Source organism: Somniosus microcephalus, chromosome 21 (assembly GCF_052327205.1).
Source record: "Somniosus microcephalus isolate GS21.2 chromosome 21, FLI_Smic_1.0, whole genome shotgun sequence".
Taxonomy (NCBI): Eukaryota; Metazoa; Chordata; class Chondrichthyes; order Squaliformes; family Somniosidae; genus Somniosus; species Somniosus microcephalus.
The window spans coordinates 17335817-17357656 of record NC_141007.1 but is presented as its reverse complement, the minus strand read 5'-3'; the positions used below and the strand labels follow the sequence as shown (position 1 = coordinate 17357656).

The 21840-nt window shown below is 47.6% G+C and overlaps 1 protein-coding gene across 4 annotated transcripts in view; it reads left to right on the top strand.

The window, feature by feature from the left end:
• Positions 1-447: 447 nt before the first annotated feature.
• Positions 448-21840, top strand: part of LOC147102621 (envoplakin-like) — a 92923-nt gene continuing 71530 nt past the window's right edge. For 3 of the 4 annotated variants that reach the window (XM_085963282.1, XM_085963280.1, XM_085963279.1), the window contains exon 1: positions 448-793. In XM_085963282.1, the coding sequence (XP_085819408.1) occupies positions 741-793 (53 nt within the window). In that variant the 5' untranslated portion in view covers positions 448-740. Of the gene's footprint in view, positions 794-1141; positions 1242-21840 lie in introns of those variants that run through there. The other variant, XM_085963281.1, reaches the window with a different exon arrangement.

The window sequence follows — 21840 nt, the reverse complement described above, 5'->3', positions numbered from 1 at the left end:
CCCAACTTTACACTCTGTTTACAGTGCACTCACTCTCTTTATGACAACTCTGTACGACCACACTGTCGGAGGTGCCGTCTTTCGGATGCGATATTAAACTGTCTGCTCTCTCAGGTGGATGTAAAAGATCCCACGGCACTATTTCGAAGAATAGTAGGGCAGTTCTCCCTGGTGTCCTGGCCTGTATTTATCCCTCACTAAAACTCTTTCTTTCTTTATTCCTTTAATCCTCCACCTCCCACCCCCACAAAACTCCTTCACGTCCCACTCAGTGTTGAACCCCTCCATCTGTAAAGATAAATGGATAAAGCGCAATTTATCAATGCTATCCTAGTCCCTTTAAATTATTAAAGGCTGAGTGACTGCCCCAAGCTCTGTTCACTGAGAATTGGACTTTGTATACCTTTGACTGTGACTCATTGGGCTGGGATGGGTGGAGTAACTGACTTCTGCTTCTCGCAGTTACGTTCCCTTCAGAACCAGTTCTGCGAGTTTTACATTAACCTGAAACTTGTGCCTGGTCTTCTTTGGATCACCTGTCATTTAAAAGGAGCCTCCCTCAAAACTAAGCTTTAATTGAGAGTCGGAGCTTGCAGTGCACACACTTGGCACAGTGTATGTGCATCTGCGTGTGTGTATAGAAGGGACAGATCCCCACATTGGCAAAGGAAGAGCTACCAAGAAAGCCGGAGAGAAACTAATAGAGATTCACTGGAGATCAGGGTCAACACACTGGCAACATGTTCTCAAAAAAGTCCACACTTAAGATCTCCCCTAGCAGCAAGACTTCCAAGTGAGTAGCAATCTTATCACGTCACGAACCTGGTTGAATTTAGTGCTGACAATGTCTAGACCTGGGCTCTGAACTGGATTGATTTGGGTGAATTGCATCGACTGGATTCAATGCTGTGCTTTATTTTAAAATGGGGTAAACCAGCTGGGTGTGAGTCTCTCCACTTAAAGGAGAGGAGGCAAAGGAGTGCCTGATTGCGAGGTCAGTTGGGTATTACAGATTTCAAAAGCTGAACGAGTTCGGGGTTGTAGGTTCAGTACGCGAATAAATTCAGGATCCGGCCAGCGTGCCAGCTGAATAAATTTGGGAGCAGGCAGTTTCGGTGAATAAATTTGGGCTTGCTGGTTTTAGCAGCTGAATCAGTTTGAGGATGCAAGGTTTGAGAACTGCGCAAATTTGGGAGTTACTTCAGGACATGAAGTGTATCTGGGACTTGAGGGTTTGTACGGTGAGTTAATTTGGGAGTTGTGTGTTTTCCGAGATGTGTTTGGCAAGCTGTGTTTTTGGGATGTTCTGCATTTGACAGCTGTTCATTTGTGGGCTGTGCATTTGTGAGTTTTGCATTGGAGAGCTTTGTCTGCGAGCTGTGATTTTGGAGACTTGTGCTTTTAGGAGCCACTTGCTTGAGAAGTATTGTCTATAATAGAGGGCCGTGCTGTTTGCGAGCTGTGGATTTGGGAGGCGTTGTTGCCTATCTATGTCATTTCCATAAATTCAAATCAAGGTCCCTGATGCCTGTGAATTCACACTGGAAGCCACAGGGTTACCACAGACTCTGAATAAATACTCGAATGAGGACAATGCTGGCTCTTTGTTCGCGATATTAAGGTGGATCTAGGAGAGGCAAAGCAGAGGTATAAAGAGATTGTCCTACTTCAGTAAATCTGAGATACAGTTGTCAGTCACAGTGCCTTCTCTTTGAATGAATTGGATTGATTAAACTCATTTCTGTTGTACACGCCTGGATATTCTACATACTTCTAAGAGTGAGTAGTAAATTCAAAAAAGGAGACAATTTATAGAAACCAAGGATATTGCTCAATTATGATTGGTATCTGAGCAAAGGATTATTTGGCTTTTCACATATAAATGTCAGCCTTGGCTCAGTGGGCAGCACCCTCGCCTCTGAGTCAGAAGGTTGTGGGTTCAAACTCCCACTCCAGAGATTTGAGCGCACAATTCTAGGCTAGGAGGTGCTGTCTTTCGTATAAGGTGTTAAAGCGAGGCCCCGCCTGCCCTCTCAGGTGGATGTTAAGGATCCCATGCAATGTTCCCTGTAATTTTTTTAATGTGGGTTTTTTTACATTGGTAGACCGGCTGTGCGGATTCCCTGGAGCGCTGTGCGGCCACGCAGCTTAAAGGGAACATTGATCCCATGGTACTATTTGAAGCAGAGCAGGGGAGTTCCTCCTCATAGCCTGGCCAATATTTTCTCATTGCTGTTTGTGAGAGCTTGCTGTGCGCAAATTGGCTGCCACATTTTCCACATTACAGCAGTGACCACACTTCAAAAGTACTTCATTGGCTGTGAAACGCTTTGGGACGTCCTGAGGTTGTGAAAGGCGCTATATAAATGCGAAATATTTCTTTCTTATATACACTAGGCTCAGTTGGTAGTACTCTCATGTCAGACAGTTGTGGGTTCAAGCTCCACTGCATGATTTGCAGCACATGATCTATGGCTGACACTCCACTGCAGTAATAAGGGGCTGCTTCCTTTTGGATGAGATGTTAAATCGAGGCCCCCCCCCCCTTTCTATCTGCATGATCAGGTGGGTGTAAAAGGTCCGGTGGCACTACTTGAAGAAAAACAGGGGAGTTCTCCTGGTCAACATTCATCCCTCAACTGCAGCCACTGAAGTGGTCTTTCATCTCATTTGCTGTTTGTGGGATCTTGCTGTGCTTAAACTAACTGCCGCATTACAACGGCAACTACACTTCAAAAAAGTACTTCACTGGCTCTGAAATGCTTTGGAACGTCCGGAGGATGTGAAAGGCGCTACATAAATGTAAGCTCAATCTAACCCTGCAGTACATCGAATCCCCCATCAAAGTCCCATCAATGATTACCTGGACTGGGAGAGGAGGTTAATAAATTGTGATCTTCTAACTCTTTCCTTTATAGCTTGGGCACTTCACAGCTTGATTAGTGCTGAGTGCGAGGGGAAGGACTGGGCAATGAATGCTATATACAAGTGAATACTTACAGGTGAAACCTGAAAAGTTCAGACATGTTCTAGGGGCAGACCTGGTCGATGGGTTTACTCCCGAAATATGAACCTGTCTCTTTTCAGATGCCGACAGATTTGCTGTGTATCTCCAGCAAATTTTATTCCAAAGTTCTAGTGTTATCACAATTTTTGTTTAGTTAATACTTTTCCTTTGTGATTGAGGTGGTCTAACTTTGAAAGTGCATTCAAGAATGCCAGGAATTCAGGGTGGGGAGAAAGTATGCAATGAAAGGACTACACCCCATTCTTCAGATGCAATAGAATTATCAGAGCTGTTAACTGATAATTCAATGGGTGACTGTGATTGGCCCCAATCTGGGGAACAGTGTTCCAGTGAGCTGTGGTCGCGGGTCCCACCCATTCCTAGCCTGTGACCCATACTGAAGTCAGTTCAGGGTTTGTGTTTGCTGCTGGAGGGGCTATATCGAGGGTTTGGTAGACACAACCGACCCATAGTAAATGCCACCTTTGAAAGAGAGGTGAGAGGAATATCAATCTCTTCACCCTGAAGGTGCTAATCACTGCCAAAAAGCAAACACAATAAAGGCTTCACAAATAAACAGCAATAAATGGTGTTTAATCACCGCCCTGTGCCACTCCTTCTCTGTGTCAACAGCCTACGGCTGCACAAACCCAACATCGAGGGTCCAAAGTATTTGTTTTTCTATTGTGAATTCTCCCCTCCCCCGCAACCAACCCCACCCAACTTGTGTTTCCTCCCCTCCACTGAAGGCGGCGATATTTTCTTGGGTACAGTTCCACGGGCCTAAATCGCCCTTTAGTCCCTTGCCTAAATCGCCATTATTCACATGTGAGCCCGGAGAGTGAGTGTTGGCCGGCTATTCAACCATAGGTAGGCATCACAGCCGAGCCCGAGTCTGTGGTTGGCTGATGTCCACAAACGTGCCCTTTCCAGTATTGGATAACGGTTGGGAATAGGAGTCTTCATTTCCCCCCCCCTCCCATGAGCCAAGGGGCACTGAGGCCAATTAAAGCAACCCTACCGCCATCCCAGCTGAGCTCACCGAACTCAGCACAGACTGCAATTTGAGCCCAGGATCTTCCTGGTCCAGATGGGCCAGTTCCACACCATAGCTTTCTAGGTATTTGAAGGAAAAGAAAGAATTTGCATTGTCACAATGTCCAAAAGTGCTTCACAGCCAATGAAGAGCTTTTGAAGTGGAGTCACTGTTGTAATGTAGGAAACGCGACCACCAATGTGTGCACAGCAAGATCCCACAAACAGCAATGTGATAATGACCAGATAATCTGTTTTAGGTGTCGGTTGAGGAATAAATATAGGCCAGGACACCAGGAAGAACTCTCCAGCTCTTTTGAGTAGTGCCATGGGATCTTTTACATTCAACTGAGAGGACAGATGGGGCCTCGGTTTAACATCTCATCCGAAAGAAGGCACCTCCAGCAGTGCAGCACTCCCTCAGCCCTGCACTGGAGTGTCAGCCTAGCTTTTTGTGCCCAAGTCTCTAGAGTGGAGCTTGAACTCACAACCTTCTGACTCAGAGGCTAGAGGGCTACCACTGAGAAGGCCTATCTAACAGTGTAAATAAGGTGGTTGGGGCAGGGTGGGAAGTTAAGGCTAGCTAGGAAAGTGGGGTGGGGGAGGCCTCTTGTGGTTAGGCAATGGCTGTGACACCACAAACTATGGCATGGCCCGTGAGTTTATGCCTCCAATCTCACCACAGTACATTCCTGAACTGAGTCATGGCATCTGTAGGAAAGGCTGAATGGAGACCAGGACCTTGTTCTCAGGGAGGGAATAGAAACCCTTAGGGAGGGTGTCTTTATATTGGGGCACCTCAGACCTAAACAGAGGAAAATAAAACTAAATTTGTATTAAACACTTCACCCCCCCCCTCCTCCTCCCCATCCTTTCAGGAAGACCACGCTGGGGTACAGGCGATGGCAGCCTACTGTAGCTCAGTCCTTTTCATTTTAGTCTACACAAAATGACTACTCGGTTGGTAGGCTGTAGTGTGTATCACAGCCAAGCTCAATCCTGTGTTCACAGGACATCCATAAACACCCACTGATAGCAAGTGGGAAGGGAACCTTAACCGCTTACCAGGGCCAATCGTGACACCTCCTCCACCCTTACCTCATCACAGGCCAGGGATTGAACCTTGAACCTTCCTTCACGTGGTGCAGTTGCCCACCGATCAACCAGTGACCTTATTAAACATTCTCTTCTGTGGAAATCCACCATTCTGCTCAATGAATGAAATAAAACCATAAAACTGTCCCATTGGGTCCAACAGCACAGCAATGGACCCTGGACTTGAGCTTGGCTCCCTCGTGCGTGTCATTTAATTTAAACCCCTGACCGGTGGAACTTTATCAGCTCTCTGAATCATGAATAGTTGGAATACCTGTGGTAGTTGCGTGCTTACCCACAAGGAGCGGAGGAGGAGCTGATACCAGTCACAGGAGCTGCAATGGCCTTTTCCGCTTCTGTACGTTCCTTCCCCAAAGGAAATTCACCCTCTTTATAGTTTCTTTTCCTGAAAGTACTGTCTCAAGCTGGGGGACAGTTCCGCGGACACCAGCAGTTCTCTGGGTACCTCATCCCAGTGGCTATTCTTCAGAGCTGCGTGCCACTTGGCCTGTTTTGTTGACACACCTGGGCCCAATCCTGTTTCCCACACACAGAGATACACACACACACTAGATACCGATCAGGAGTAGGAACCCAGGCTCATTTTCTTTATTCCTCACCCTAGCTTGGGGCAATGAGACCAATCATCACACTCGAATTGCTTCCCCAACTGAGATTAGCGAAAGAAAGAAGAAAGCCTTGCATTTATACAGCACCTTTTTCAACCTCAGAGCGTCTCAAAGTGCTTTACAGCCAATTAAATACTTTTGAAGTATAGTCGCTGTTGTAATGTAGGAAAAGCGGTAGCCAATTTGTGCACAGCAAACCCCCACAAACAGCAATGAAATTATGACCAGATAATCTATTTCAGTGATGTTTGTTGAGAGATAAATATTGGCCAGGACACCGGGGAGAACTCCCCTGCTCTTCTTCAAAATAGTGCCCTGGGATCTTATACGTCCACCTGAGAGAGCAGACGGGGCCTCGGTTTAACGTCTCATCTGAAAGACGGCACCTCCGACAGTGCAGCACTTCCCTCAGCACTGCACTGTAGTGTCAGCCTAGATTTTGTGTTCAAGTGCCCGGAGTGGGGCTTGAACCCACGACATTCTGAATCAGAGGCGAGAGTGCTACCCACTGGGATTGGCTAATTCAGAACTAACCAGGAATTGAATCACCTGGTCTGTGTTGTTTCGTACCACACTGGCAATGCCTTTACCCACTAGTCTGTGGTGCACTGCACACTAACTAAACTATATCAGCTTCGACCGTAAGAGAAGCCAACGGCCCAGATGGCCCTGCCCCTCCAGCCAAAGGAGGGTGAACATTGAGGGCCCCGTGGTCCAATCATCCCTATACTTCTGGCTATAGGAGGCTCTATTGTTATCAATGCTGATCCAGCCTGGGTGACCATGGAGTAAAAATAGGCAAACTCTGGCACTATTCTCCTGAAACATTGCCCAGAGCTTTATATTGGGCCTCCTGTTAGATTTCAAACTGTAATATTCTGAGACCTAGTGGGCAATATGACTGAACATAGGAACAAGAGAATGCTATTCAGCTCCTTGAGCCTGTTCTGCCATTCAGTTAGATCATGGCTGAACTGTATCTCAACTCCATTTACCCGCCGTGGTTCCGTATTCCTTAATTCCCTTGTCCAACAAAAGTCTATCAATCTCAGTTTTTTAATTTTCTATTGAGCCCCGACCTCAACAGCTTTTTTGGGGAGAGAGTTCCAGATTTCCACTACCCTGAGTGTGAAGAAGTGCTTCCTGACATCACCCCCTGAATGGCCTGGCTCTAATTTTAAGGTTCTGCCCCTTTGTTCTGGACTCCCCCCACCAGAGGAAATAGTTTGTCTCTATCTAACCTATCAACTCCTTTAATCATCTTAAACGCCTCAGTTAGGTCACCCCTTAATCTTCTATACTCAGTGGAATACAAGCCTAGTCTTTGCGACCCGATGGAGGCTGCAGTGGTCCATTCAGAACTCCCTGTAGTTATTCCCTCAGATAAGCACAGGAGAACGCTTGCCTCATAGGATAGCATCGTGGGAAGAATCCCTCTGATCTTCACTTTTCGGAAAGATCATGTTTATGATTTGCGACATGTATCATTGATGTTTGTGATGTCACGAGCACACAATAACCGGACGCGATCTAACATTAAGGAAATTGTACGGCACAGTGCCCAGGGCACTAGGACCCAGTCACTGCGATGCTTCTAGTGCTGACATGAAAGGCTCACCATAGTTGTTTGGCAGGATGAGCAAGCTGTGATCATGTAGCTCTGTAACAGGAGTCTGAAAACAGGTCTTTATTGTGCGATTTCAGTTTGGGGGACTGGGTCGGTGCCTGCTATTATCTCAGCTCACAAGAACTTACATTTATATAGCGCCTTTCACGACCTCAGGACGTCCCAAAGCACTTTGCAGTCAATGAAGTACTTTTGAAGTGTAGTCACTGTTGTAATGTAGGAAACGGGCCAGCCAATTTGTTTTAGTGATGTCGGCTGAGGGATAAATATCGGCCAGGACACCGGGGTGAACTCCCCTGCTCTTCTTCGAATAGTGCCATGGGGTCTTTTACATCCAGCTGAGAGGGCAGGTAAGGCATCAGTTTAACAACCTATATGCTGCCCACTGAGCCACGGCCGACAGCCCAAGAGCTGACAATCCTGCATCCAGTACCCCTCCTTCTGTCCCTGGCTCCAGCTGTCTGGCCACTCTTTACTGCTCTGATACCAGCTCACAGACAGGTCTGGTGTCTTGCTGTCAGTGCCAAAGTAGACTTGCTACAGAGAACGGCTGGGAAGAGGCTGTTTTAATTTTGGATTCTGGGAGACCAATACCAACTCTTCGCAGGTGTCTGAGTCTCTTACTGGAATAAGGGAGTCCGATGTTAGTAGTGTAAGTGCCAGGGTTTCATCTCTGAGTCAGAAGGTTGTGGGTTCAAGTCCCACTCCAGAGACTTGAGCACAAAATCCAGGCTGACACTCCCAGTGCAGTACTGAGGGAGTGCCGCTCTGTCAGAGGTGTCATCTTTCGGATCAGACGTTAAACCCAGGCCCCGGCCAACACCTAAAAAAAACCCCAAATTATCTGGTCATTATCACATTGCTGTTTGTGGGAGCTTGCTGTGCAAGTCTTTCTTTGTTTCTTCCTGAAAGCTGGTCTCCCACAGTCCAAATGAAAACAGCCACACCATAAGACCACTTAGTATAAAGAAACCGGGTCAGCCGACGTCAGTGAATGAGGCAAATTTACCTTGGTGCAGTTGTCGGCTGCATTAGCACAGCACTAGAGCAATGTAGAAGCGTCTGTCTGGGGCTTAGATCCAGGTCTGCTGTCGTATTTTGTGAAAGAAGATTTCCTGAGGTTACATTGAACAAATGCAGGCGTTAAGTGCACAGAACCTGCAATGAAAGGGATTTGAAGTCAAACACAAGCAATGAGAATGAAACCAGGGCTCAAAGGGTTAAATTGTGAGGGCAGTTTGTATTCCCTTGAGTTTTGAAGGTTGAGGTGGGATCTGATCGAGATGCTTAATGATAAAGGGATTTGATAGGCTAGATAGAGGGAAACTATTTCCTCTAGCGCCGTCTTTCAGATGAGACGTTAAACCGAGGCGCCGTCTGCCTCTCGGGTGGATGTAGAAGATCCCACGGCACTAAGAGCAGGAAGACTCGTCCCAATGTCCTGCTAATATTTATCCCTCAACCAACACCACTAAAATAAACAGATTATCTGGTCATTATCACAGTGCTGTTTGTGGGAGCTTGCTGTGTGCAAATTGGCTGCTGCATTTCCCTACATTACAAAAGTGACTGCACCTCAGAAATACTTCATTGTCGGTAAAGCACTTTGGAATGTCCTGAGGTTGTGAAAGGCGCTCTAAAAATGCAAGTTTGTCTTTCTCACAGTACCTGCCCTTGCATTTACAAAGCACTAGCCCCAATAAACATTCTGCACCAGCCCCAATAAACATTCTGCACCACCCCCAATAAACATTCTGCAACACACCTAGATACCAAGAGAGCAGGAATTCTCTTTCGCAACCACATGCTCCCGGGCGTCACTGAGAGAGCCCGAGTGGGCGGCCTGACCACAGTTCAGCCTGATGCAGTTTGTCTGCATTTGTACATCCCGTGGGCCCGGCCTGCTACTGGCACATTCCGAATATCTCCCATCAGTCTGGTCGGACCAGTCAGAAGCAGCTGTTACCGGGGCAGTGCCTGAGCACAGCGAACACCCTCCGAATAACTACTGCACAAAGCAGCCCAACTGAAGGCCCACATCATCAGCTGCTGCCTCTACCAGGATCTGCAACGGCGAAACTGTCAAGTAATGCGCCCCCCCCCCCCCCCCAGTGGCCTGGTGGGTAAAAGCACGGCCAAGGCAGATCGCAAGGCTCCAGATCCAACAGCAGCACCTTCCATAGTGTTTACAGCACAGAAGCAGGCACAATATCTGACCTATGCCGGTGTTTATGTTCCACACGAGCCTCCTCCCACCCTACTTCATCTAACCCCATCAGCATATCCTTCTATTCCTTTCTCTCATGTGTTCATCTAGCTTCCCCTTAAATGTATCTATACTATTCGCCTCAACTACTCCCTGTGGTAGCGAGTTCCACATTCTCACCACTCTCTGAGTAAAGAAGTTTCTCCTGAATTCACGATTGGATTTATTAGTGACTATCTTATTGATGGCCCCTAGTTCAGGTCTCCCCCACAAGTGGAAACATCTTCACTACGTCTACCCTATCATAATCATAAAGACGTCTATCTATTTCTGGTATCATCCTAATAAATCTTTTTTGCACCTTCCCCAGTGCCTCTATATCCTTTTTCTAATATTGCATTTATGTAGCGCCTTTAATTTAGTGAAACACTCCAATGTGCTTCACAAGAGCGTTATCAGACAAGAATGGGCAAAGAAGGAGAGAGATATGAGAACAGGTGACCAAAAGCTTGGTCAAAATCATGGATTTTAAAGAGCGTCTTGAAGGAGGCGAGAGAGAGAGGTTTGGGGTGGGGATTCCAGTGCTTAGGACCTAGATGACTTGAAGGCATGGTCACCAATGGTGGGCGAAGAAAGTCAAGGATGGACAAGAGGCCAGAATTGGATGTAACCCCAATTTGTTCTGTATTAGTTGAACATGTGGGGCACTAGTTACCCTCAGTGCCCCTGGGCTAGGGGTGGAAATTAATCAGCATGGGTTCCTGATCCCGAGGGACTACCGCTGGAACGTGCAGCATGTAGACATTGGGTGAGGCACAGTTGTGACTCTCTCTGTGGTCGAATAGGCCTGAGCTCACACATGAAAAATGGCTGCTCCACTGAGACAGCAAAGGGCTGGCAGCCCCTGTGCAACCGTATCCCAACAAGGGGCAGTGCCTTGAGGAACGGAGGAAGCAAATAGTCGGGGGTGGGGGAAAGAAACTGTCAAACACATTAGGGTCTGTCCTTATTGTTAAGTCCGTGAATGATTTAGACACGGACTAGCAGGAGTGAAAACAAACAGATGTTTACTGGTGGAAGTCCATAACGAATCTAAACAACAGAGGCTCTCTAGCGCCTTTTATACAGGGGTGGTCACTGCCGGTACTGCAGTCTGAGACCAGTTATTCTCTTAAAGGTACATACACAACAATTCCTCCCCTTTTAGATAAACAGTACATAACATTCAGTTAACAACTAATGATAATGAATTACAATCACAATTACTGTTGCTAGATGCATTGGTTAAGTTTAAACAATTATAAGTTCAGTCTTTGAGGAGGCTTCCTAATTCTGTCTGGATAACGCCTCTTTGGAGTATCAGGTTCTTCTGGCAATGTTGAGTCAGAATCAATGTCGTTGTTTGGTTCATCTGCTTCCAATATTACCGGTTCTGCGGTAGCTGCAATTGGAACGTCGATTTCATTACCAGGCGTATCGGATCGTGGTATGGAGTTGACGTTTTCCAGTGACTCTAGAATCTGGTCAGCATGGCGTCTTACAATGCTCTCCCCAACGTCCACGGTATACATGAGAGGTCCTTGTCGTGTACAAATCGTTCCTGGCTGCCATTTCTCAGTGCGGTAGTCCCGGGCCAGAACTGGTTGACCTATCTTAAAACTCCTGGTCGGCCTTTCATTCATATTCTGAAACTGCCTGTTCTCCACATCTCTTCGGACGTTTGGCTTAACCAAATCCAAGCGGCATCGTAGTCTTCGATTGAAGAACATCATGGCTGGAGTTTGGTTGGTAACCGCATGTGTCGCATTCCGGTAGGCAAACAAGAAGTTGTCCACCTTGTGTTGTAGGGGTATATCTTCATTACACATTGCCTTGATAGCCTTCTTGAATGTTTGGACAAACCTCTCGGCCAATCCATTAGTGGCTGGATGATATGGGGCAGATGTGTAATGCTTAACACCATTGTTCTTTAAGAACCTCCGGAACTCTTCAGACACAAACTGTGGTCCATCGTCAGAGCAAATCTGTTCAGGCAGCCCATTCCTGGTGAATATGGTTCGTAAAACTGCGATAGTTTTTTCCGTGGTGGTTGAGGACATTTTTATTACCTCTGGCCACTTTGAATGTGCATCCACCGCAATTAAAAACATCGAGTCCATGAAGGGACCAGCAAAATCAATGTGCACCCTTTGCCATGGGGATGAGGGCCACTCCCATGGATGCAGAGGAGCTTGTGGTGGGGCGTTTTGGACCTTCTGGCATCCTGCACAGCTCTTGGTCATCTCTTCGATTTCTCTATCGATTCCCGGCCACCACACAAACGCTCTGGCTAAGCTCTTCATTTTTACCCCACCCAGATGACCCTCATGAAGCTCATTGAGCACTCTATCCGTCAACTTAGGTGGAATTACTACTCTGGATCCACACATCAAGGTTCCTCTGCACACTGACAGCTGTTCTCCTCTTGACGAAAATGCTGGCAGCAGTGGTTCGCCATGTGCTGGCCATCCCTTCACCGTTAAATCATAGACCCGTGATAGTGTCGGGTCATTCCGTGTTTCCTTTTCTATGTTTGCATTCATCACAGGGAGACATTCAACTATGGTCGAGTGGAATAACTCCATTGGATCCACTGCAAGGTCGTCTTCTTCCACCGTCGGCAACGGTAGACGTGACAATCCATCAGCATTTCCATGCTGTTTAGTTCCCCTGTACTTGATGTCACATTGGTGTGCCCCTAGGAAAAGGGACCATCTCTGCAGCCGTTGTGCTGTCATTATCGGTACGCCCTTCTGAGGGTTGAAAATGGAGACAAGAGGTTGATGATCGGTTAGTAGAGTAAATTTTTGACCGTGCAGATAGTGATTGAACTTCTTCACCCCCCACACTAGGCTGAGGGCCTCTCTGTCAATCTGGGCGTAGTTACGCTCGACAGAAGTTAACGAGCGTGACGCAAAAGCTATCGGCCTCTCCAAACCATCAAGGAATTTATGTGACAGTACCGCCCCAATGCCGTAGGGAGACGCATCACACGCCAGCCTGATTGGCAGTGCTGGGTTGTAGTGAGCCAATACTTCCTTTGAAGTGATTAAGTCCTTACTCTTCTGAAAAGCACGTTTACAATCATCGCTCCATTTCCATGCTACCCCCGTTCGTAGCAGGGCGTTCAGTGGATGCAGAATTGTCGACAAATTCGGCAAAAACTTATGGTAGTAATTCACCAACCCGAGGAATGACCTCAGTTGCAACACATTTTCAGGCGCTGGGGCCTTAACAACCGCTTCAATTTTGTCAGGGGACTTATGTAACCCCTCTTCATCAATCACGTGGCCACAATACGATATCTGTTTCTTAAAAAATTCGCACTTGGGGCGGTTGGCTCGCAGCCCATGTTCCCGTAGTCTAGTGAGCACCTGTTCTAGGTTGTTAAGGTGTTCACTGTCATCTTCACCTGTTACAAGGATGTCGTCCAAGTAACACTGAGTCCCCGGAATCCCTTGCAGGACTTGTTCCATCGCTCTTTGCCATATCGCCGGAGCCGATGCTACTCCGAATACCAATCGATGATATTGGTAAAGACCTTTGTGAGTGTTTATCGTGAGATACTTCCTAGAGGACTCTTCAACCTCCATCTGTGCTAGGTCAATTTTTGTAAAACGCTTCCCTCCAGACAGTGAGGCGAAGATGTCTTCTATCCTTGGAAGAGGATATTGTACTGTGTGAAGGACAGGGTTCACCGTCACCTTGAAATCCCCACAGATGTGAATCTTCCTTGGCTCTCCGGACTTATTGCTTAATGTTTTCTTTATGACAGGAACGATGGGTGTCGCCCACTCGCTCCAGTCGACCTTAGACAACACGCCCGCCTTCTCCAGATTCTCCAGCTCTGCCTCGACGGCTGGGCGAATTGCATATGGTACCGGTCTCGCTTTGAAAAACTTGGGAACTGCATTCTCTTCTATTTTTAACGAGGCGGTTACGCCTTTCAGCGTGCCCAGTTCTTGTTGAAATACCTCTTTGGCGTTAGCTAAGATTGTTGACAATCGTCCAGGAGTGACGTCTTCATCTTTTTTACCATCCACCGTCATTGCATGAATGGAATGCCAATCTAAGTTTATCTTCCTGATCCATTCCCGTCCCAATAACGGTGGTCCACCATTTGGCAGTATGTAGAGATACAATTTCCATATTGTCTTGCCATTGTATTCGACAGGCACCCTTATTTTTCCTCTGGGGTATACTTTTTGCCCCGTATACTTCGTCAAGACGATGGATGTCTCTCTCAAGGGTATGTATGAAAATAGCCGCTCATAGTCTCGTCGATTCATGACGGTTAGCGCTGATCTTGTATCCAATTCCATTTTAACTTGGGACCCTGCTATCGTGAGGGTGACCCAAATGGTTCGGTGATCCTCTTTTGCGATTACATTGTGAAGTTTGAGACAGCTTAATCTCCTGTTCTCGGATTCACTATCGCTCATCTGGTCTTCGGAACTACTGTCCGTCATCTTTTGTACTTTCTTGTACGGTTCCTTAGTAGCCTTTTTGTTGTCGCTGGTCTTCTTCCCAGACCTACAAACTCGTGCAATGTGTCCAATCTTCCCGCATTGTCTGCATATTTTGTCTTTGGACCAGCAGTCCTTCTGGTCATGGTTAGTTCTGCCGCAGCGATAACATTTTGCAAATCCCCGTGTCATTTCGTGGGTGCCGTATTCCTGTGGTTTTTGTTGAATTTCTGCAGCTCCCCTGGCTGCTGCTTCATACGATACTGCCACGCTGAAAGCCTTATCTAGTGTCAGCTCTTTTTCTGTGAGTAACTTCTTCTGTGTTCCTTCACTCAGGAGTCCACAGACAAATTTGTCCCGTAGGGTATCTGCTAGTCCTGTTCCGAACTGGCAGTGCTTTGATAGCTTGCATAGTTCCGTAAGATACTCAGCATTGCTCTCATCTTTGTGCTGAGTTCTCCTGTGGAATTTAAATCTTTCTGCTATCAACAGCGGTGCAGGGTTTAAGTGCTCCTGTAGAACAGCAACAATTTCATTAAAACTCTTCGCCTTCGGTTTGGCTGGAGTAATCAGATCCCGCAATAGGCCGTACGTTCTAGCGCCCATTACGTTTAGCAATATTGATGCCTTTTTCCCCTCCGCTATTTCATTTGCCTCGAAATATACCTCGACTCTTTCCACATACGTGGTCCAGTCCTCTAATGTATTATCAAAAGCAGTGATACAGCCAGTCTTCGGCATCTTGCAAATCTAAAATGGCATCTCCCGTGCTTTGTCTTCTTCCCCGCTGTTGTTAGCGCTGCTTTCCACGGTTTCCTGCGCGTTAAATATTAATTCGTTTTCTTTTATTATCTTCCCGTCGTGGAGCGGACCCTGTGGGACACTTCCCTCCCTCTTCTGAGGTCCGAACGCTGCCCAGCTTCGAAACACCGGCCGCGCCCTGTGTGCTCCACCCTCTCTCTCTCTCCTTGCTTCCCGACTCGCTGCCCGGCCCCGTTGAAAGGCCACCCGATCGAGCTTCAGCCTGCCGCAGCCCAGGAAGGATCAGAGCACGACCTGCCACCAGCCCGATTAGCTGGGAAACCACGGACCGAGGAACCCAGCCTGGCTCTGGAAAGTCGCTCCTGCAAAGCCTTGAACCCGATGATTGACAGTCGACGTCCGTTTCTCGAGTTTCAATGGCCTCTTTTTTTTTCTGGCTCCGACCTTCAACAACGTCGTCGGAGCTGCTGCTGAGTTGCAGGTAAGTTCATTTCTTTACTCGTCACCAGTGTTAGGTCCGTGAATGATTTAGACACGGACTAGCAGGAGTGAAAAAAAACAGATGTTTACTGGTGGAAGTCCATAACGAATCTAAACAACAGAGGCTCTCTAGCGCCTTTTATACAGGGGTGGTCACTGCCGGTACTGCAGTCTGAGACCAGTTATTCTCTTAAAGGTACATACACAACACTTATAGTCCTCCCATTGTAGTGGAGCTTCCAAAAGTAGAGGCTGGCTGTCTATCTCCAGCAACTTCTAGCTTGCAAATGAAATATTCTAAATGTCCTCAGTTCGCTGTTTGAGTTCCAAAGGGCGGTGTTGTGGGATTGATGATGGTGAGATTATCGGTGCTGCTATTTTCCTGCTGGGATCTTATTATCTTCAGTAATACTGAGTGGGCACTGACAGTGACAGGACTGAGCAGCTCGGGCCTGTGGTGTTTTATTAAGTACTCGTGCCGGTCGGTGAGTGTGAGATGGTGTGGGTGGAAGGTCATGTGCAAAACCATTGGGCCTGTCATGCAGGAACAGGAGGAGGCCATTCAGCCCCTCGAGCCTGTTCCACCATGCAATTAGATCGTGGCTGACCTGTTTCTTAACTCCATCTGCCCGCTTGGTCCCATAGCCCTTAATACCCCTGCATTACAAAAATCTATCAATCTCAGTTCTGAATTTTCAATTGACACCCAACCTCAACAGCTTTTTTTGGGGAGAGAGTTCCAAATTCCCACCACCCTTTGTGTGAAGAAGTGCTTCCTGACATCACCCCTGAATGGCCTAGCTATAATTTTAAGGTTATGCCCCCTTGTTCTGGACTCCTCCACCAGAGGAAATAGTTTCTCTCTATCTACGCTATCAAATCCCTTAATCATATTAAACACCTCAATTAGATCAGCCCTTAATCTTCTATACTCGAGGGAATACAAGCCTAGTCTATGCAACCTGCCCTCATAATTTAACCCTTTTAGGCCCGGTTTCATTCTGGTGAATCTGTGCTGCTCCCCCCCCCGAGGACAATCTACCCTTCCTGAGGGGCGGGGCCCAGAACTGAACACAGTGTCCAGATGGGGTCTGACCAGAGCTCTGTACAGCTGTAACATAACTTTCACCCCTTTGTGTTCCAGCCTTCTGAGATAAAGGCCAACATTCCATTTGCCTTTTAAATAATTGTTTGTACCTGCCCGCTGTTTTTTAGTGATTTAGATGAACAGTAAGTGGGTGCAGAGATCCTGCCTCTGATCTGCTCACACAGGCTGGTGATGGTCTGTTGTGTCTGACGATGACTGCCAAGTAGCGATGTCAATTTGATTGATTCTGTTTCTAATTCCTGGGGTTATGCTGATGACTGCCAGATCCACCCACAGACTTCACAACACAAAACAGACTCGGTGTAGTGGAATGAAGAAAAGAAAGACTTGCATTTCTGTAGCGCCTTTCACGACCACCGGACATCCCAAAGCGCTTTACAGCCAATGAAGTACTTTTGAAGTGTAGTCTATGTTGTAATGTAGGAAACACGGCAGCCAATTTGTGCACAGCAAGCTCCCACAAACAGCAATGTGATAATGACCAGATAATCTGTTTTTGTTACTGATGTAAAATAACTACTGAGCACTTGGTTTGAGTCTAAAACAAGGCTTTAATCAACTGTTTCACAACCATGAGATTCTAGTTACATCACTAGTTCCTGGTTACAGAAACATCCTGAGCAAGCTGGGCCCATGCCCGAGTATTTATACTCCTTGGACGGCGCCACCAGCTGGCCGCCCAGTGTTATTTCATGAGTCATTTCTTCATGAATGATAAGATTCATGATGGTTACGTTGGTTGAGGGATAAATATTGGCCCCAGGACACCGGGGATAATTCCCCTGCTCTTCTTCGAAAGAATGCCATGGGATCTTTTACATCCACCTGAGAGAGCAGACGAGGCCTCGGTTTAATGTCTCATCAGAAAGACGGCACCCCCGACAGTGCAGCACTCCCTCAGCACTGCACTGGGAGTGTCAGCCTAGATTTTGCGCTCAAGTCTCTGGAGTGGGGACTCTGAACCCACAACCTTCTGTCTCAGAGGCGAGTGTGCTGCCCACTGAGCCACAGTTGATGCTGTAGAAACTGCAGAGGAAATCTTCCCCTCGGGTGCCATGTTTCCCCTCATATTCCTCAAATCATCGTGATCCTTGAAGAAGTGCAACGCACCTCTTTTTATTGTGGTAAATCTTCCCACTCATCACTTCCAGTGTTACGGCTCCTTGAGGTTCTGCTGTAAGCTGCCCTTGAAATGCTTGTATTGTTCACCAGGAGATCACTTCCTCCCCTCAACTGAGGATAGAGTACAGGAAACTCTTTTTTATCCGACACCGATGGGACCGGCGTGGTGCCAGTTGATCAAAAAGTCCGGATTACAGAGAGGTATACTTACCAAGGTACGAGAGCCCATACACGGCCACAAGTGCAGGAGCCCTGGTTACACGGCACTTGTGCAGGAGTCCCGGTTACACGGCCACAGATCCAGGAGTCCTTGTTGCACGGCCACAGGTGCAGGAACCCCGGTTACACGGCCACTAATATACAGTAAAACTTACCTGAACCTACTCCTGAATTTTGCCGGTTAAGAGAGACTTCCGGTATCTTATTTGGTGAGTGCTGATTGCTTGTTTGTGCAACATGTCCCATCCATCAGAGGCGATCCTCAGTCATTGAGGCCTCAATTGTGGTGAGCCCTCCATACTTGAGTACCTTGATCTTACCATCTGATGTTCATGGTAGGTCACGGCTTGTGCACATGGAACTTCTCTGTCTCTTTAATATGGCGCCATAAAGTAGTCCAGGTTTTGCATGGTTAGCAGAATCACAGAATCACAGAAACCTCACAGTGCAGATAGAGGCCATTTCGGCCCATCGAGCCTGCACCGACACATATCCCACCCGATCCCCGTAACCCCTGCACCAACACATATCCCACCCTATCCCAATAACCCCACGTATTTAATCCCCCTAACACTAAGGGTCAATATTTATCATAGCCAATCAACCTAACCCGCACATCTTTGGACTGTGGGAGGAAACCGGAGCACCCGGAGAAAACCCACGCAAACATGGGGAGAATGTGCAAACTCCACACAGACAGTCACCCGAGGCCGGATTCGAACCCAGGTCTCTGGCGCTGTGAGGCAACAGTGCTAACCACTATGCCACCGTGCTGCCCCAAGAAAGACTTGCATTTCTATAGCGCCTTTCATGACCTCAAGAGTCCCCAAAGCGCTTTCCACCCAATGAAGTACTTTTGAAGTGTAGTCACTGTTGTAATGTAGGAAACGCAGCAGCCAATTTGCGCACAGCAAGATCCCGCAATGAGATAATTACCAGACAATCTGTTTTCGTGATGTTCGTTGAGGGATAAATATTGGACGGGATACCGGGGATAACTCCCCTGCTCTTCTTCGAAATAGTGCCATGGGATCTTTTACATCCACCTGAGAGAGCAGACGGGTCCTCGGGTTAATGTCTCATCCGAAAGACGGCACCTCCGGCAGTGCAGCACTCCCTCAGCACTGCACTGGGAGTGACAACCTAGATTTTGGGGCTTGGACCACAACGTTCTGACTCCGAGGTGAGAGTGCTGCCCACTGAACCGAGGCTGACACCTCAAGAAGGGAACGCAGAACCACCTCACAATGGACTTTAATTTTGTGATTGGCCAAAGGCCCCATTGGTCAGAGCCTGTCTCCAAAAGTGTCCACAGGCTGTAACGACCTTTCTGAAGCAGTGACATCGTTAGCAGCTCGAGATTAGCATTCCAACAGAATCAATGACTGAAGAAATGATTGTCAAATGTCGTTTAATAGCACTCCTGTGAGGCGCCTTGGGACGTTTTACTAGGTTAAAGGCACTGTATAAATATAAGTTGTTGTTGTTGAAAGCAATCTCAAGTTACAGAGGAGAAACACACCGGAATTGTGCAGGTAGCAATCCCTCGTCTGTACAATATCAGTACAGGCCTTTCAATGCACTGCCAGCCCCGGTACAGGCCCAAACAATGCAGTAGCAGCCTCAGTAGATTTTGCTACCAGTTCCAATGAGAACAATACCAGGAATTCAATGTCAACCCCTGTCAGATCAGGTTGAGCACAGTTGCAGAGTTCCTTGTAGACTTATGACCCTGATATCATTTCCTCATTCCACTCTAAGCGAGTTATCCAATTTAACACCAAGTTAATGGACGATCTGTTTGCCATTATTTTACACTAATCAGGGAGACGCTTTCCACCGAGCAAAGTGGGAGAAATATCAAAAATACTTTCGAATCCTGGGTAAAGGGCCAAGTAATAGGAGGAAAGGTGAGGAAAGTCAAGAAGTAGTGATTTGTTGAGGCTCGGTCAGTGTGTTAGAGTTTGTGGCTCGGTCAGTGTGTTAGAGTTTGTGGCTCGGTCAGTGTGTTAGAGTTTGAGGCTCGGTCAGTGTGTTAGAGTTTGAGGGACTGGTCAGTGTGTTAGAGTTTGAGGGACTGGTCAGTGTGTTAGAGTTTGTGGCTCGGTCAGTGTGTTAGAGTTTGAGGCTCGGTCAGTGTGTTAGAGTTTGAGGCTCGGTCAGTGTGTTAGAGTTTGAGGGACTGGTCAGTGTGTTCGAGTTTGAGCCTCGGTCAGTGTGTTAGAGTTTGAGGGACTGGTCAGTGTGTTAGAGTTTGAGCCTCGGTCAGTGTGTTAGAGTTTGAGGCTCGGTCAGTGTGTTAGAGTTTGAGGGACTGGTCAGTGTGTTAGAGGTTGAGGCCCGGTCAGTTTGCTGACTAAAATCAGCACACTGGACTCTCTCACCTCTCTTTCTCACTCCCGCACCCGTACCTGGCTGGACTGGTACCCCTCTACAAAAAAGAAAGAACTTGTATTTATATAGCGCCATTCGTGATCTCAGAATGGCCCAAAGTGCTTTACAGCCAATGAAGTACTTTTTGGAGCGTAGTCACTGTTGTAATGTAGGAAACGTGGCAGCCAATTTGCGCATAGCAAGCTCCCACAAACAGCAATGTGATAATGACCAGTTAGTCTGTTTTAGTGATGTTGGTTGAGGGATAAATATTGGCCCAGGACACCGGGGATAACTCTCCTGCTCTTCTTCGAAATAGTGCCATGGGATCATTTACGTCCACCTGAGAGAGCAGACGGGGCCTCGGTTTAACGTCTCATCCGAAAGACGGCACCTCCAACAGTGCAACACTCCCTCAGCACTGCACTGTGAGTGTCAGCCTAGATTTGTGTGCTGAAGTCTCTCCTCAATTCTACTAACGGTAGTGATCGCAGCTGTTGTATGCTGTTGGTGGGAGTTCTTGTGCAAACTGGAGTTGCCGCTTACCATATACAACGGCTGAAACGACCACCATTGATGGTAGGAGCAATGTGGAGGAGAGATGCCTTTAGCAAGTGGATGCAGGGTTGGGTGAAGGAGTGGCAGTAATACAGCGGCAATGGATGGCACTGAAGGGGGGAAATGGATGGCAATTGGAGGAGAAGGGAAGGGGCAATGGATGGTAATGAAGGGGAGAAAAATGGGGGAAATGAAATGTGGAGGGGGAAGAGGCCCACACTGGGAATTGTGATCTGGCTGATTTGTTGAACATCCAGATATCACTGTTTTTCCTTTTTTAAGATGAAAAATTGTGAAATGTAAAAGTGCTTATAATGAAGCGGAGTGCATTATTTTTAATGGGGGAAAAAATTGGTTGATTAGCGCCTCCCATTAGCGCCCTCTTAGAGCGCTAACGGGGCGCAAAGCAACTAGCGCCTGGATGCGGCAATGTTTGTGCCGCTCGCGAAATTGACCAGACACTACCGCCATGATCTCCTGCGCCCGCAGATCGTGACGTCGGTCGAGCGTGCAATGCCCCGGTAGCGCCCCGGGCCGGATATTGAGTCACGCCCCCTGCCTTACCACCTGCCACGAGCATCGACAGGTAGAGGGGAATGTTTTGCAGTCAGGAAGGGACTGGGGGAGCGCTATTTAAAGGCGGCCGCTTCCTCCTTTTGTTTTTGATGACATTTTTGCACCACGCATTCTGAGAGAGTGAGAGACTTCTGGAGAGATTCAACGCTCTGTGAAGGAGTTTTGGGTACCAAGCAGCACTTTGCAGGTTCATTTTGATTTGCCCTTCCTTGTATCGATTTAGAAGAGACTGTGGTGGCTGCACTCTGAGCTCTTTCCTTGGTCCTCTCCATTGTTCTTTCTAGCAGAATTGATGTACAGGTCTCTCCAGGTCGAGATTCAAGGCTGCAATGAGCAGGGGAGAGCAAGATCGACCCTTCCCTTTAAGAACTGGCCGGCACCAGTGTGCCTGTGTTCCAGTGCTGACTGACATCACATGAGCTTCGCCAGTGCTCTGAGGTAGCGCCTCGCTCCTCGGCCATAGCGCCTTTAGAGAGGTGTGTAGCGCCTGATTTGGCGCTCCAATCACCTCCAGGGTCGATAGAAGCCAAGTTTGCAG